The 17,248-nt window shown below is 33.7% G+C and overlaps 1 protein-coding gene across 3 annotated transcripts in view; it reads left to right on the forward strand.

Moving 5' to 3' along the window:
* The window catches only part of LOC136025329 (sodium-independent sulfate anion transporter-like), a 91,508-nt gene that overhangs the window by 26,010 nt on the left and 48,250 nt on the right, over nt 1–17,248 (forward strand). For all 3 annotated transcript variants that reach the window (XM_065701242.1, XM_065701243.1, XM_065701244.1), the window contains 2 exons: nt 8,697–8,892; nt 9,990–10,210. In XM_065701242.1, coding sequence (XP_065557314.1) covers nt 8,697–8,892; nt 9,990–10,210 — 417 coding nt within the window. The remainder of the gene's footprint in view (nt 1–8,696; nt 8,893–9,989; nt 10,211–17,248) is intronic.

Consider the following 17,248-nt stretch of genomic DNA (forward strand, 5'->3'; position numbering starts at 1 on the left):
AGATTACGGGTCGAATATAGGCTATTGTGATTTCTTTCAATCTTGTTTTGTTTGGTACTTTTAAAGCTTCAGAGCTTTCAGAATTTTGAACTTGATCGATGACATTTGCTTTGAGCAGCCTTTCATGGTATGGTTTATGCTTGTTGAAACGTCGAAGGGTACTTTGAAGCAAAATAAATTTTTCATCATCGATTATTGTTTCATTGTTAATAAAATTTTCACAATTATCTTCAAATGCTTCTCCAGTCAAGGAACGAGTTCAATTTGCGTCGTGGTTTAGCCATCTAGAGAATAGTGTTAACAAGTTCCAAGGCTATTGGCAGGAACAATGAAAAATAAAAGCCATCCGCTTGAACAAGTCGTTTTCTTTTAAAATCTCTTCCTATCTTTTTGCACCCGAGGGTACTTACAATTGAACACTGATGCTTTATTTGTTGCCCTACTACTTCTGGCAGTAGAAAATTACCTTCAGTTAAATTGAATGAAGCTCAGATAGGAGATTAATGAAATCATTGTCAATACCTTGTTTGAGTGTAGCCTTCCTAAGTCACGGTTTTGAATTTTTATGATAGCCATCTAATTCAGCATTTTTGAATGTTCTATACAATTTTTATCAAACGTGTACCTCAAAATTTCAATAAGATACATTTGGAAAAACTAGAGTGTGAGGGGGGGGGGCTAGTTACAAGCAAATCACTCTAGCTCTTAAAACGGGGTAAAACTTTAGTTTAGCTGCTTTTGCTATCTTGGAAAGGGGTTAGTTTAGGAAAATTAAACTTTCAGTAATGGAACCAGAGATAAACACACACACTGGGAAGGTGTTGCTGAAATTCATTGTTAACCCTCTTGTGATTTCTAATTCTTAGAAATTTGCCTGTTTTACAGGTTGAAATTTACTTTCTTGACAGGATGAAATTTATCTATTGAAATTTTGACAAACCACAATTTTTCTATTTTCACAAATCAGTTTTTTTTTTCTCTCTAGTTTTAGTTCTGAAACTACAATTCCTGTTATTTCAGTAGAATTTTAAGCTATATAAATGGGGTTTTCCGTAAATTTGGGGAAATGCATCTGCAGATCTTTGAAACCTCATAGATTGAGATTAAGCAAAGTTGTGAAGCTGAAAATAGATTTCTTATACTTCATTCAAGGAAAAAATTCGTTATGAAAGGTTTCACTTTTATAAAAAAAAAATTGAAGGTCCGTACCCTCTAGAAGGAGAAGGAGTAGAGGTTGGTTTTTCAAAGTACTGTTCTGGGACTTATTTTAATCTGTAGACCCGACTCTGAAACTTTGATTTTTATAACCTAACCTGTTTCTAAGATTGCAAAAGTAGAACTAGAACTTCTCATCCCGAATTCAACCGTTCTTACAATCCGTGCCTTGAGGCTTGAGGGATCCTTATATTCAAAGACATAATTACTGGATCTTTCAACTGTGTTGAAGAAAATGGCTATCTTAAAGCCCTTATTGGCTGGTTACCCCTATTGGCCAAGGCATTTGTTGTCACTGCATTTGATTTTCATAGGCGAGTCGCTTGTCGCCATTCCTTTGGTTTTACTGGCATTGACATTAAGCCCAAATTCACCTGCTTTTTGTTAAATTAAATAAAAAAAACAAGTTTTTTTTAATGAAAGTAAGGAGCAACATTAAAACTTAAAACGAACAGAAATTGCTCCGTATATGAAAGGGGCTTTTCCTCCTCAACGCCCCGCTCTTTACTGAGGAGGCCTAGTTGCCCTCCAATTTTTTGATTACTTAAAAAAGCAACTAGAACTTTAAATTTCTTACAAACGTTTTCTTTGGTAAAAAATATACGTAACTTGCAAATTAACTTACGTAACGAACTTCTATATTCGTATGTTTTTATTGCGTATATAAGGGGGTTCAACCCTCGTCGATACCTCGCTCTTTACACTAAAGCTTATATTTTGTCCCAATTCCTTAAGAATGACAATGACTCTGAATCACAAAGGCCGTAGAATAAATAGTTGAAACTAATAAAAATACTTTAGTTTAAAGAGTGAGGTATAACGAGGAGATAAACCCCTCATATGCGTAAGAATTTTTGTTCATTTTAAGTTTTAATGCTGCTCCTTTACTTTCAGTAGAAAAAGCTTTTCATATTTATTTTGTCTTTGTTTTTTCAAATAATACTAGAAATTTCTCTACCCCCTTCATTGAAATTTTCTTCCCCCATGAGAAGTTTCTCCATGGAAATATCCTCCCACGTAACCCCTACCCCTTAACTCTCTCCCCTAAACCAAAAAATTCCCCTGAAAACGTCAGTACACTTCCCAGTACCCATTACCATATGTAAACACAGGTCAAAGTTTGTAGCTTGCAGCCCCTCCCGCGGCACTGCGGGGGAGTAAGTCGTCCCTAAAGACATAGTTATTAAGTTTTTTACTATGGTTAATAAAATGGCTATCTCGGAATTTTGATCTGTTGACTTTGGGGAAAACATTAGCGTGGGAGGGGGCCTAGGGGCCCTCCAATTTTTTTGGTCCCTTGAAAAGGGCACTATAACTTTTAATTTCCGTTAGAATGAGCCCTCTCACGAGATTCTAGGACTACTGAGTCGATACGATCACCCCTGGGAAAAAAAAACAACAAAAAACAAACAAAAAACAAATAAACACGTATCCGTGATCTGTCTTCTGGCAAAAAATGTGAAATTCCACATTTTTCTTGATAGGAGCTTGAAACTTCTACAATAAGGTTCTCTGATACGCTGAATCTATTGGTGTGATTTTCGTCAAAATTGTATGATTTTAAGGGGGTTTTCCCCTATTTTCTAAAACGAGGCAAATTTTCTCAGGCTCGTAACTTTTGATGGGTATAACTGATATTTATGAAACTTATATATTTAAAATCAGCATTAAAATGCAATTCTTTTGATGTAACTATTGGTATCAAAATTCCATTTTTTAGAGTTTCGGTTACTATTGAGCCGGGTCGCTCCTTACTACAGTTCGTTACCACGAACTGTTTGACTGAGTTAGACCCTAATTTATCATTTGCTTTCAGGGCTAAAAAAGTCTTAGAAAGAGTTTCATAAATTTCAGAGGTATTATCAAGTTTCACAATTGCTTTTTTGACAGGAGGCGTGGATGAATCTTTCGTTTTAGGTTGTATTCTTGAAGATTCACATCTATTAACCTAAATTCATCGTAACTACCGTAACAAAAGACCAGATAAGTGGGCTTTCCGTGCGAATCCTTTCCTACTTGCATAATTTTCACGGGCCATATGGGGTAGTCCTTGAATTTAGCAAGCGCAACATCAAACTGCTTGAAACGCTGCATCATTAACAGTATCTCATTTTTAGAAGTCGATAAACAGAGCAAAAAGACTTATCTTTAAGTGAAAGTCGAGCCTCCGTATTGCATCCAAGTGTATTCCAATCCAACCTGTGTAAAGTCGGCCTAAAAGACTTTGCTGCGTATCACTGAGCAATGCACTTTCCCAAATAGGGGCTACAATTTGCCAATTCCACAATAAATAGTCCTCCAAAAAATTTCAGTCCCAATTTGCAAAACTTATTTCAGTGATTGCAAGTTACTTCGTAACAGCACATTTAATTCAAAGCAGTAGCTAGCTCAGATCATGAACAATGTAAAAAGATAATCCGGTTAGTTTCTATGTTGTGACCTTGAAAACTAGTTCAGTACTAGTTCAGTATTCCAATTTTTAATAAATACAGTTAGTTCAATGAATGAACCTTTTTAGCTTGTAAAATGTTAGCTTTTATCACACAGTCGTGGCTGAACTTATCTTTAAGAGGTAATGATGCCAAGGCTATTTAAAAAAAGTGGATTTATAGCCGAGAGCTTTTATTGCAAGTGTTTTATTGTTTATTATTGTATTTGCTGAAGACGGCCCTCAGAATTAGGGCGTTTTTTTGGTTCACTGTCTTGGGAAAGAAGTCCTCATTATTCTCTCTTCTGGGGTTGTAACATAAAGAAATATGCTAAGAAAACAATTCTTAATCAGTAATAGGCAGAATAATTATATTTAACACATTTTCAGGGGCAAAACCTTTATCTCCAGCTCTTTCCTTGTTTTTCCAGTTTTTCTAAGAAATTCATGAATTTCTTAGAACCTATATGTTTATAGAGTATATAACCCCACCCCCGTAATGTGCAAATATACACCCAGAATTACATTCTGAATCTCAATATAATATTTGTTTGCGTCACATATGAACTTTACCCCTATATTATTCATATGGTGGATACCCGGGAAGCGGTAGCAAATCCCATATTATATAGGAGCTTGTTTTAAGTTGTAATTTTCGATGACCAATACGAACAGTACTGGCTTTTAATTTAATACTAATACTATTTTTATTACTACTGTTGTCCTCACTTGACAATCGGTAGAGATCAAATGGCAATTGAGTAAACAATAATGAAACAAAAAGCTCGATAGAGCGCAATAAATAGGCCATGGAATAATATTGAAACCTGTATATTGCATTTGAAATTTCATCCATACATCACTTTCGCCACTGTGAATATGGGTGTTCTTGGCAAATATCATGCACGAAGTGCATGATAAAATAAGTTCTTCGGGAGGTCCACATAAACACACAAGTGGAATAGACAGAGTATTGAAAATACTAGTTATTTTAAATGTGTCCTATAGGAAGTTCAAAGTTGTCCTATGATAATGTAAATCCACTTGTATAAATATTGCAAATTCTTTAAAGTTCTAGGATATGTTCTAAAATATTAAATTTATATTATAGGTGTGCTAAAAACGAAGAGTTGTAACTATTTCATGTATTTTTAATAGATGATTCCACCTCATTGAAATTTCCACCTCATTGTCTTCTGTTTGGTTGACCATTAATTTCAATCCTTCTCGTATAGTGTTTGAACTTATTATATGCACTTTCGTTGCTAAACATAAGTTGTTCGTCTATCTATATATATAAAAATAAGTTGTCTGTGTGTCTGTCGAGTGACGTCATGTTGACTGACATCATGTACAGACCGGGACATCGGGACACAAATGACGACCGGGACACCGGGACATCTATATATATATAAAAATAAGTTGTCTGTGTGTCTGTGTGTCGAGTGACGTCATGTTTGTGTGTCGACTGACGTCATGTTTGTCGACTGACGAAATTACAGACCGGGACATCGGGACACAAATGACGACCGGGACACCGGGACATAGGGAATATAAATGACTACCGGGGCAATCAAAGAGAAAGCGACCGGGACACACGGAATGTTCGATTAGCAATCACCATCAACAAAGCACCGGGACACAAATGACGACCGGGACACAGGGAATATAAATGACGACCAGGACACTCAAAGAGAAACTACAGACCGGGACACCGGAACACAAATGAAACTGGGACAAAAATGACAACCGGGACACCGGGACACAGGGAATATAAATGACGACCGCGACACTCAAAGAGAAATTACAGACTGGGACACCGGGACACAAATGACGACCGGGACACTTGGAAACAACAACAAGGGGGACGCCGAGGGGCACAGGGGGATATATAAATGACGACGGGGACACAGGGAATGTTCGATTAGCAATCACCATCAACAAAGCTCAAGGGCAATCATTAGAATAATGAGGTATAGATCTGAATACAGATTGTTTTTCCCATGGACAATTATATGTTGCATATTCAAGAGTCGGTAAACCTGACAATCTATTTATATGCACAGACAATGGGACAGCCAAGAATGTTGTCAAGTTTTACGTAGTTAAAAATATATATATATATATATATATATATATATATATATATATATATATATATATATATATATATATATATATATATATCACAGGTGGGACAAAGGGACACAACTACAATGGCGCGTAACTAATATGGCGCGTAACGACTTACGCGCGCGGAGGGGCTTGGGGGGGCCTCGAAGCGCCCCCACCAACTAGGTGTTGGGTGGCGCGAAGCGCCACCCCCCAGCTAGTTCTGAATAAATTTAATACTATTAAATATTCAATAAAGTTGCCATACCATTTGAATTTTAATATGCATTCCATTGCAACCTCTACTGTAACATTTACAGCTCATATTTTAACTTCACTCTCTAGTTTTTAATATTTAATAAAGTGGAATCGCATTTTTAATCATTTTCCAAACTATGATGAATGTCAAATAATGTTATTTTCGAAAATGTGCATTTAATTAATTTTCCATCGATCTTTTCATAAAACTCTGTGGTTGCAGAAATGACATAATACGAAACGACTTTTTACGAAGGTTAAAAAGGTTAGTGCCATACTTTATATTTCCCTAAAACTTTTGTTTAGCTGTAGTGTATTTGCAGAAATAATTAATCTACTATTACAGACACTTTTCTTATAAAGAAGAAAATGCTTTCTTAGCTAATGTATAAAGACTTTGCATATCAAAATTCAAAAAGCTTCTTTACCAAATATTTGCATATACCAAAAATTGATTCTACAAATTATTTTCCTAAAGGTGGAAGGTTTTTTTCAAAGTTAATGCGTGGACACCTTAAATTTTGAGATGTTATACCCTTGCTATAATTTTAATTAGGAAATATATAGTAAAAATTTATTTAATGTTTGAAAATTAAATCTTTCCCAGGGTTAATTCATATGCATTTTAGTAATCAAGAAATTTCCTAACAGATTTCAGTTTTTTTCATAAATAAAGTATAGCAAAAAAAGTTTATGGAAAAAGAATTATATGGATTACTTCATCATTTTCCTTAAAAATGGAACTAAATGAAAAGCTTTAAATATTTTTTAATTTTATGTTTAAAAACAAGCAGAGTCCTTCAGATACGTAGTACAGTTTGAACATATTATAAAACATATTACAAAATAAAGTCTTCGTGGAATTTCTTCCTGTAATTTGGATGCAACTCTTTTCTTTATCACTTTTTACAAGGTACTATATAATTTCAGTTATATTTTCATAAAAATTAACTCCATTTACAATAAGCTCTTCCCAATTACTTTGATCACTTTAAATATTCATCTGGCTGCATTAATAAAATTTTTGCTTTACATAGAAAAGGATTTCATTACATTTGTTCTTTCTATATGGTCCATCTTTTCACCTCCGACTTTTTGTATATTTACATCAGACAATCGATAAAACCTAAGTAATTAGTCATGTAGGTGGGTCAAAATAACCATGGGATCTTCAGATGACGTTAACCTGCTCACGTAAATACTTTTATTTCCGTGTATGTCTATGTTTTGTCCGATGATACCACTAGTCACTGTGAAAACACCATATAAATTACTTTACATACCAAAGATGGTATGTTACGTCAGAATCTCCTAAAGACTATGAGTAGGTAAGATCGAACCAAATAATATCGCCAGAATAATTACAGGCTGAAATTCATTTAGCTAAAAAGCAAAATGTATAGTTTGATTTCACTACTCATATCAAATTAACAAGACAATTATCTAAAATTCTGGTTTTGGAATCCGTGAAACAAGAACAAAAAAATCCGAATGTATTAATCAAGCATTAATCCTAGAGAATATCCTTGCTGATACTAACAGAAATCAGGTCAATAAATGCGAAAAAAATAGATGTGCTAACTGAAATCTCCAAAATGTCTATACCAACTCTAATCCCCTAAAATGAAGACTAAGATTTTTCAATAGCAAGGAATTTAGTCTAAGAATTCGCTAATCAAGTAGAATCATGATAGAAAATTATATAGAAGAAAAAAATATACCTTTTTAGATATACCTTTTAGAATATAAAGTTACTGCACTTCACTGTCTATGACAATTCTGAATTATCGGACTATAGGAAACAAGTATTGCCAAACGAGGAAATATTGCCTAAGAAAGTTTTGGTCAAGTCAAATAAACCTTCTGAAGAACCAACATATAAATTACCAACAAAGTAATGAACTAGTATATTTTCTGTGTCTTATGAAAATTGGCAAGGGGTATTGCGTGATAATGTTCATTTTCTCGGATAAATAGTTTAAATTAAATTAAGTTGTAAGATGCATCCTATAATTCAACAAATCAGCTGAAATTATGTAATTTTATTAGCCCAAATATTTAAATATAGTCAAAGATAGCTGTAGTGTTTTTAAAATACCTTTTTATGTTACCTAAAGTTACTAAATATAAGCAATAAATGGTGCTTTCGTGTCGTATAATAAAAGCAATAACTGGATAAATTACATCAAAGGTCACATGTTATCTACATAAGCTATGGTCCATTTAAATTTTCTGTGTGAGATACCTCAAACCAGACTTTCCAGCAAGGAAATTCCTTTAAATATATATTAATTAAGTCAACTAAAACACAGATTTATATATGAAAGTCAATTTGAACATCTTTTTTTAGACATTTACTTTTTTCTCTCTCTTACAACACTAAGCTTTACTTTAATACATCAGTTATTTATTGGTAATGAAAATAATTTTTATTTATTTAATGAATGGGTGCTATTTCCTATTTCCCTCTTAACAACCAAATTAACCCTAAACCTAAAAGTTAAAAGACGAAATATTGACCTTTGCTTGAATGGAATCAAATGTTTCTATGGGAGACGCAAAACATGCACCTTCTAAGAATTTTAGTTAAAAACTGGTCAAAGTTTTAACTCGTTCTTATGTAATTAACTTTTTAAAATTTGTTGACTTAGACTTGATTTTTGCCTATTTTTTTCTATTTTAGTATGGTTTGTACGCAAGTATAATGGGTTGCTATGTTTACGCTCTTCTCGGAAGTACACCCTACCTAGCTATTGGGCCAACAGCTCTGCTTTCGATTTCCACTTATTCTGCGGCAAGTGTCTGGGGTCCAAGTGCTGCAATATTTCTCTGTTTCATGTCTGGCATTATTGAAACTCTTTTGGGTATTTTCAACTTAGGTAAGCTTTAGTCTATCATTTGTTTTTCTTTTGCAATCCATCCGTCTAAGCATTACTCTAAGAAACATCACTTAAATGAAACAGAATTTCGATAAAATATCGTAAAACATCATAATCTCACTGAGATATCAAGCAATATTGCTTCAGTCAAATTTATTAGACAGGTATCTTTTAAACATACTTGCTCATCACTCCGCTTCAACATATCCAAAAACCATCGTTTTAATTAAGTATCACAGGAAGTAAGCAATATAATTTAATGTGGATTTTTATCGCTGAACTATATTTGATTAGACCTACCACGCATTGTATCTCATCACTGGCAATCAAGAAAATTTTCAGAACGTATTCCCTCCATATTCAGAAGGTTTTAGAGTGTGTATTCCCCTCCCTTACATTTGCTAGAAACAACGTCTTTGGCGATAAGGCATGAGCCCAACTAAATTCACTTCTTAAGGATATAAATAAAAATCGTTAAAGTAAGGCCAGAGCAAGTCAGAGCGAGACTCCTGCTTCAGTAAAATGAAATGTATTTGTTCATTTACAAAATATTGATGTCTAATTTGAAGATTGAAAATCTCTTATCCAACTGCAAACAGTAGATTTCTACCTTGAAATTCAACTGTTATGAAATCTATCAATCAAAAGCTTTTTTAATTTAAGTCAAAATCAGCAGTTACGCATCTATTACCATTCATAGTAAAATTTAAAAAAAAAACTCCTGCTTAGGTCTAATATTTTGAGCATCTGCAGTCACAGAAAACTGATCTTGGAATCATTCCTCCGGTAATGAAGGAGTCAACGCAGAATACAAGTGTGTTTTCCTCTATCTTTCTTTGTCACTTCCACTCGCTCTTTTTCTCTGTATTTCTCTTTCTCACTCTTTCTCTCTTTTATTCTTTCCCTCTCTCTCTCTTTCTTTCTAGTAAATTTATCTAGTTTCTTCTTCTCTCTGAACACACGAAGAATTCCAAGTTATCAATATTTAATTACCTTAGGTATACCAGTATTGATATTGCATTAGTTTAAACCGTTGAGTTTTCTTTTTTTTTACCATAAGATTTGGACATAAGCTGAAAATGTTTAAAATTCCTCAGGTTTTTTGCTTGATTTTATTTCCCCAACGGTCATCGACGGATTCACATCGGCAGCAGCCCTGACGATTTCTTCAACACAGTTAGGCAGTTTATTTGGCTTCTCCGTAGAAGGTGAAGGATTTTTTGAAACTCTGATAGAGTTTTTCCATCACATAGGTGAACTCAAAGTGCCAGATACAATAATGGGAATCACGTCTCTTATTTGCCTCTTTGGAATGAAGGTAGGTCTGATAGATATTCAGATATTATTTTGAAATAATTGTAAACAGTAGATATTAATTGATGAAAGCTGACAAATCTATAGAGGAATTTAGTTCAGTAATATGAATAAACAATTATTTCAGATATATTAGAAATTGTTTTCCTATCTATTGTTCCAAAACTGACTATATCATATCACTGGGCCTCTCTGTCAAGCCATCTATATGCTACACATATTTTTTTGATGGCATTTTTCACCTAAATTTTAATTTGTTATAGCAATAGGCCAATGATGTTTTATTCTTTCCTTTTTGCAAAATGTTTGCTCCACCTATGAATATAGTGACAAAACTATCTATTGATAAATATAAATGTAGCATAGTTTGACAATCAGTTGCTGTGTCAAAAGATTTGAAAAAACTGAAAGGAAAAAGCTAGCCCTAGCCCCATGTTCTTATTTGAAAGTTCGTTGATTTTTTTTTCCTTTATAGGGGACACTTATGTTTTTCATGGTAAATAGATGCTTTCCTTTTGTTTTGATTCTTCTTTGCTCCGCTCTTTTTATTTTATTGAAGATAATTTAAAAAAAACAGTCATTTTCAAAATGACTGTTTATATTTATCTAGCAGATCGAATTTGGCATTTGAAACAGATTTCATTGGACCCTGTGGGCTCTTAAAACTCGCTAACATAAAATTTGACTTTATCTCCCAGGTATTATAGATTGCATGGACTTTTGGAGTCATCGGAGCTCCAAGGGATTGAAGTCTCTTAGCGACAACCTTCATCATCAACTTGGAATTTTTATAGTAAAAAGCATCTACAATGATTGTCGGCTTTTCCAGTTATAGTTGATTTGAATCTAACAACTCAAATTTTTTATTTCTGAAGATTTCACCAAAGGATGAAAATGGGATTTGGGATTCAATATCATTGGGCTCAAATCTTTGAGCAGATATATTCAATATTTTCAACAATATGGATCAGGGCTGGAAAACATATAAAATTGATTTCAACTAACTTGTTTAAATTGTTTACAATCACCTTTATAGCATCAAGAATATCATTTTAAAACCTTCCTCCTCCCCCTGGAGGTACCCCAAGTCTATTCATACTTGAAAACTCCGATTTTCAAAAATTATCTTCTGTTTAAAATTATGAAGTTTTTTGGATGTGTCACAATTTTTCAGTGTGGTAACGACGAATCAAAGTAATAAATATGCAAAATAAGCAGTTAAGTTTGGCGATACTTTTAGCTGTAAAACTTCAAAAATATTAAGAACATATTGATGCCCAAAGACACCTTTACCTTCAAAGGAAAGCTATGTTTTCTTAAGCTGGCAAGTGACATATTTTTCAGGTTCACTGATTTGCACTGACGTTACTTTTTATTAAATGTGGGGCCTAAAACTAACAAAACCTATTTAACTGCATATAGAGACCCTTTTCATGGAATCATTTACTTCTTGAATCACAGACTGTTCCCTCAACTGATGATTGTTTATTTTACATGTTTTATATACTTTTTCTCACTAATAAGCGTTTCTGTTAATTCTTTTTTAAGTGGGCTTTCGCCAATCAAGAAAACAATCATTTAAATTGATTATCTTCTAGATTTAAAGAGTTTAGCTTTCTCTGAAAAGCATGTGCATTTTAACGCAAAGACAAGCATAAAATTTTTACCGCAAATTTGGCAGATGGTTGTTTTTCTTGGAAATGGCCAAGTATTTTAAGTCTACACACAAATAATTTTTTCCAAGGTGGAAAGGTATACCTGAAAATTTATACCTAGGATAGAGAAAACCTATTTTTTCTGCTTTAAAATGTTGCGTCATTGATAAATTACAATCTTTGAAAATTATGTATGTTTTCTTCTAACAAGGACCATTGGGGTCCTGCCTCTGAATGGTTTTGTTCTAATGTAGTTTTGATACAAAGCCTCAGACACTTTTTTATATAAGTGTTTCTTATATAAGGGGCCCATCCTTAGCAATGTAAATCTTTGTGGACATTACTGGTTTAGTATCATTAATAAATGTCTGTTTTTTTAATAACCTCCATCTTTCCGGATATTGAAATTTTCGTTCGCTCCTCAGATAATAGAAAGTTAGTTACCAATTAAACCGGAAGCAAACTGTCTACAACACTTATTAAAACTTTAGATAAATATTTTTTATCCTGTTTTGGTGCTTTCAAATTTTGAGAACTCTCTTAATTTTGAAGTTGATCAATAAAATTTACTTTGAGCAGACTTTCACGATAGGGTTAATGGTTGTCAACACGTTGAGGGAATTTTAAAGCTAAATTAATTTTTCCTAATCAGCAATCGTTCGATTGTTAATAAATTTATCAAGGTTATCTTCAATGTGCTCTTTTGGTGAAACGACGAGTTGTAATGTCTCAATCGTATCGTGAGCAAAGTAAAAGGTTTTTGACACATCTTGCTTAAAATGAAGATGTACAAATTGATGATAAAAAGAATGAAGTTTTAATTCACGGCAAGAGTTACAATTTAATTGATTTGGTATCAGATATAATTTCAAATCGTAATGGACTTTAATCATTTGATGGTCATTTGTATAAATTTTTAAAGTCATCAAACTTTTCAAAAAGTCTTATTGGACTAAACACGTTTTAAAACGATTAAGGGAATATGGAAAAATATCAAAAGACATATCGTTTTCACAAAGCATGCCAAGTAAGGGTGATGATTTAAAGGGTTTTAAACGAAAGGGTCTTTCCACCATATGTAATATCCAAAAGGGCAGCGGTCACTTCACACCGCGTTTATGTTAAAAAGGGCTCAGGTTTTGAAACGTATTTATGAAAATATTGGTGAAGCGGGAAGTTTAAGTTCCCCCGCCACACCTGCTCGAGTCGCTGGAGTTGCAAAGAAGCTGGTGACAGAGTATTTACTAAATGAACCCAGCCACAATATTCATCGAAATCAGAGAGTTCGTGGTAATTATTATCGAAAAGCTAAAGTATTTTTCTCACTACATATATTACAAGCACATCTTTTGACTCTAAACGAGATTCAAAGACGTTACAATAGCCCATACAAGTATATCTTACTTGCAATCAGTGTTTTTAGTTGCTATGCATATGCCGTTCCATTGCGTTCAAAGAGAGGTGATGAAGTTGCTACAGCTCTTATATAATATATCTTAGGACAAGATTCATATAGAAAGATTCAAATGGATCATGAAAGTAAATTTGTTAATCCACAAGGAAAATTATTTATTGAAATAAAATACAATACTCTATCATAGTAATATTCTTATAAAGGCTGTATTGGCTGAAAAATTAATAAGAACAATTCGACTTTTAATTTTACGATATTGTACGTTGGAAAATACTGCTTCATTCATTCAAGATTTAGATAAAATAATTTTGATTTATAACCATCTCCCCATTAATTCTTGTCCAATCATAGTCCTCTTGAAGTTCATCAAAGTAACAATAAAATTGACATTTTTCTTTAACAATATTCCAATGAAAATCTTGTGAAAGAAGAAATTCGATGTTCGTGATACAGTTAAAATCACTCAAACAAGTAACATTTTTGAAAAGTGAAATTACCTACGGTCCACTGAACTTTTTAAAGTATCCAGGAATTTGCATAAGAAGTATTTTTTGAATGTATTAATTCACATTCACTTCCTAGAATTTTATTTAGGCTACATTTGCATAGATAAAGAAGAACTTATAACATTGTAAAAACTTAACAAGCATTCAAAATAAATATACAAGGCTTAGATGGAGGATAATTTAGTTTACCACAAATACTTAAGGTCCAAAACAAGGTAGGACAAGTTAGTTCAGGAGCTATTTGGTTATTTTGCATGTGTTTACTAATATGCATGTATCTCAGGGGTGATACCTATCAGGGGGATACCATAAAAAGCTTATGGTAGGCGCGACACTTTGAGTGGGTAGGGATTTTAAAACGCCAAAACCCAATAGGCAAGTGTGTATTCTCCTGATTTGCCTTTGTGTTGGGAGGTTGTTTTTGAACTATTTACTTGATTTATAGTCTTAAGAATTGGGTTTTTTGACGATTTATACTTACTGACGACACGAATACCTGTCCGTGGACTATTCTTTGCGGTTAAATGCGTATGGCTATGCTGTTTGACCTATGTAAATGGATGGGTGAGTACTGCTAAGACCTCGTTCAAGTACTTATCTATTTTAGTTGTTAAAGTAGGAAAACAGTCTTCCTTTCTCTTTCTGTTTTTTTTTATGTTCGGTTGTGTGGTGTGTGTTTATTTCTGTGTTTGTGCTGTTGAATTGATGACTTATTTTTTCACTATAATGTTTTGAACCCGGTATCGTTGAATGAAATATGGAGAAGCTCGAAAAAGCAAAATAATGTTTTTAATTATTTTTCAGGGGCATAGGGGGGGGTGGCTGGACCGAGTCTAGTAGAGAGTTACCCAACGGAGGGTGAAGGGGAGAGATGCTGAATAGAATAATTTACCCGTGTATATAATATGGATGTGTAGTGCGGAGCAGTAACATTTATGTAAATTACAAGCTTGTTCAATGGCTTGTTCAAAGAGGCAAGACTAATTGAGAAGTATTTAAAAAATGTTAAAGACCCCAGTGTCAGCTTAAGGTTTTAAGGATTATCAATGTTGGACAGATAAGAGACTATCAAGTGGCGATATTTATATAAAATTGTGGTTATATTCTACTCCCAGAAACACTTAGAGACTTTTACCGTTACATAAGTTCTGTTCCTGATCATGATACAAGAAACTGTGATAACTGGGTTGTAGAGATTAAAAATAGTGTGAGAATTGGATTTACTTTCAAGTATCTTGGCACTTCTGTATGGAATGCGCTTCTTGTGGCTGTTAGGGCGGCTTAGCACCTCTCAAATTTTAAAATGATATTAAAGGAGTATTTCTTCGTGAATTAGCTATTTTTGGGAGAAGAGTTGGTTGTAGGACTGGGCAGAAGGGGTGAGGGTGGCTGGAGTTATTTTTTCATAGTGGTTGCTGCCCTGCAGGTGTGTGTTACAATGTGACCAGTTACCACTATAAGTGGAAACGCTTCTTATTTTATTTCTTTAGAAGGAGAATAATAAATATGTGTGTAGGGTTAAGGCCTCGTTCAAGTACTTATTAATTTTAATTACTAAAGTAGGAAAACAATCTTCCTTTCTCTTTCTGTCTCTCTTTTTTATGTTCGGTTGTGTGGTGTTTTTTTGTGTTTGTGCTGTTGCATCGTTGATTTCTTTTTTCAAAATGTGTATAATATCCTGAGGAAAGATAGTACATAAACTTAAAAGTAACACCTTTTGACTTCACTGCCGAAGGTTTGGTGACAAATTTTTACTTCAATGATTACCCCTACGAGGAATACAAGAATATGCATGAGCTGTGTCGAGTTATCAACAATAAAATTACAAGTCGAAAAAAGGATGGCTTCACATTCAACTATTCAACAGAACAGAGGAGAATTTACATTACCAATCCATTTGAGAATGAAGGAATTTTCCTCAATGAGAATTTAAGTTAGGTTCACGGTTTTAAAGGTCATATTATCATAGCAAAAAATTTCAGTGGCAAGGTTCATGCTATTTATGCTGACTAAGCACTCGGCTTCTCATCTGACAATTATATATTCCTTTATGCATTCCCTGTCGATACATCGAGAATCGGTAATACCAAAATTACCCTTTTACGTATTCTTGAGCAAGAAACACTCATGAACATATTTGCCACTACAGTGTAAAGCACCATCAATATATTCCAGTCAACACTTTTTTTTTAGCTCTGTCGGTTAACATTAAGATATGAATTAGGCGATTCTCTAGCAATAGGAAAAGGTTTGACTAATATTACATGTCTTTTTCGACTTATTTAATAGCATGATGGCTAATTTAAAAATACTTTAGTTTCTTCTTGTATTGGTTACTATGTTGCTACTCTTGAACCACGGCAATTGGGTTATGGAATGAATTATTGCAGTGGTCGCTCCTCCATGCAGGACTACGGTTTCGGCAATTCGTTTGCTAAGTTGTTTCGCTCTGCTCTATCCCTTGCTAAAAAAATATATATATATTTCATCTGGTTACTGCAGACTTTGCGTTCTTTTCACTACATGATTGAGGCTCTGGGAATTATTTTAAAGAAAGCGTTTCACAAATCTCAGGTCAGGTGTGCGATCCCTCGGTGAGTGATTGAAATCATGACAAGGCGGAAAAGGTTTAAAAAGGACAAGAAACACCTCATCACTCATCAGTCTCAACTCAGGTCTGATGTGTAAAACATTTTTCTTGTCAAAGAAGAAAAATAAACCAAAAGTAAATATTGTTAGACCCAAAGGGATTTCTTTTTCTACAAATGATATAAATCATTTGTGTTACAAACGATATCACAAATAAAGAATATCACCCTTCAGTCCAATCGTCTCTAAATCTACTCAATTCAGAAAATGTCGATGTGAGATTAAAACATGGTTACTATGAATAATTTTATCCGAAACAACCGCTCTCTGGAAACGTAGACAAGTGAAGACTATTTTATAGATTTGACATCCACCTTTAAAGATTTGTATATGATAGTCAAATAATCTAACAATGAAAAACTAAGCTCATCTGAGGGGATATTCTATGAAAATTATCTACTACGCAATTTGTTTAGACGAATCAGTGTCTACATAAGTGAAACGTTGGGGAGCATGAGCATTAGCCTTTCAGACTATGCAAGTTACATACAGTTCATGTTGATGACTTCAATGTCCTTTAATATTTTGAGAGGTATGGCTATTCCATATGAATATAAAACGGACACGGACACTAAGAATATACTTAGAGATGCGACAACCAAATATTTACACTTTGTCGGGAAAATAAAACATGAAACATTTAATATACCTCAATGGATGCCTCCCAATGTTAAGACTGATGTAAAGCTACAACTTCCTCCGTCCATTTTTTTTGCGAAAAGTACTTGGCATTGCATCTGACGTGACAGTCTCTCTTACCACGGCAATACTTCATGTACGAATACAACAAGTTATGAGTTCTGTTGCTTTGGCAATTG

Source organism: Artemia franciscana, chromosome 3, assembly GCF_032884065.1.
Source record: "Artemia franciscana chromosome 3, ASM3288406v1, whole genome shotgun sequence".
NCBI lineage: Eukaryota > Metazoa > Arthropoda > Branchiopoda > Anostraca > Artemiidae > Artemia > Artemia franciscana.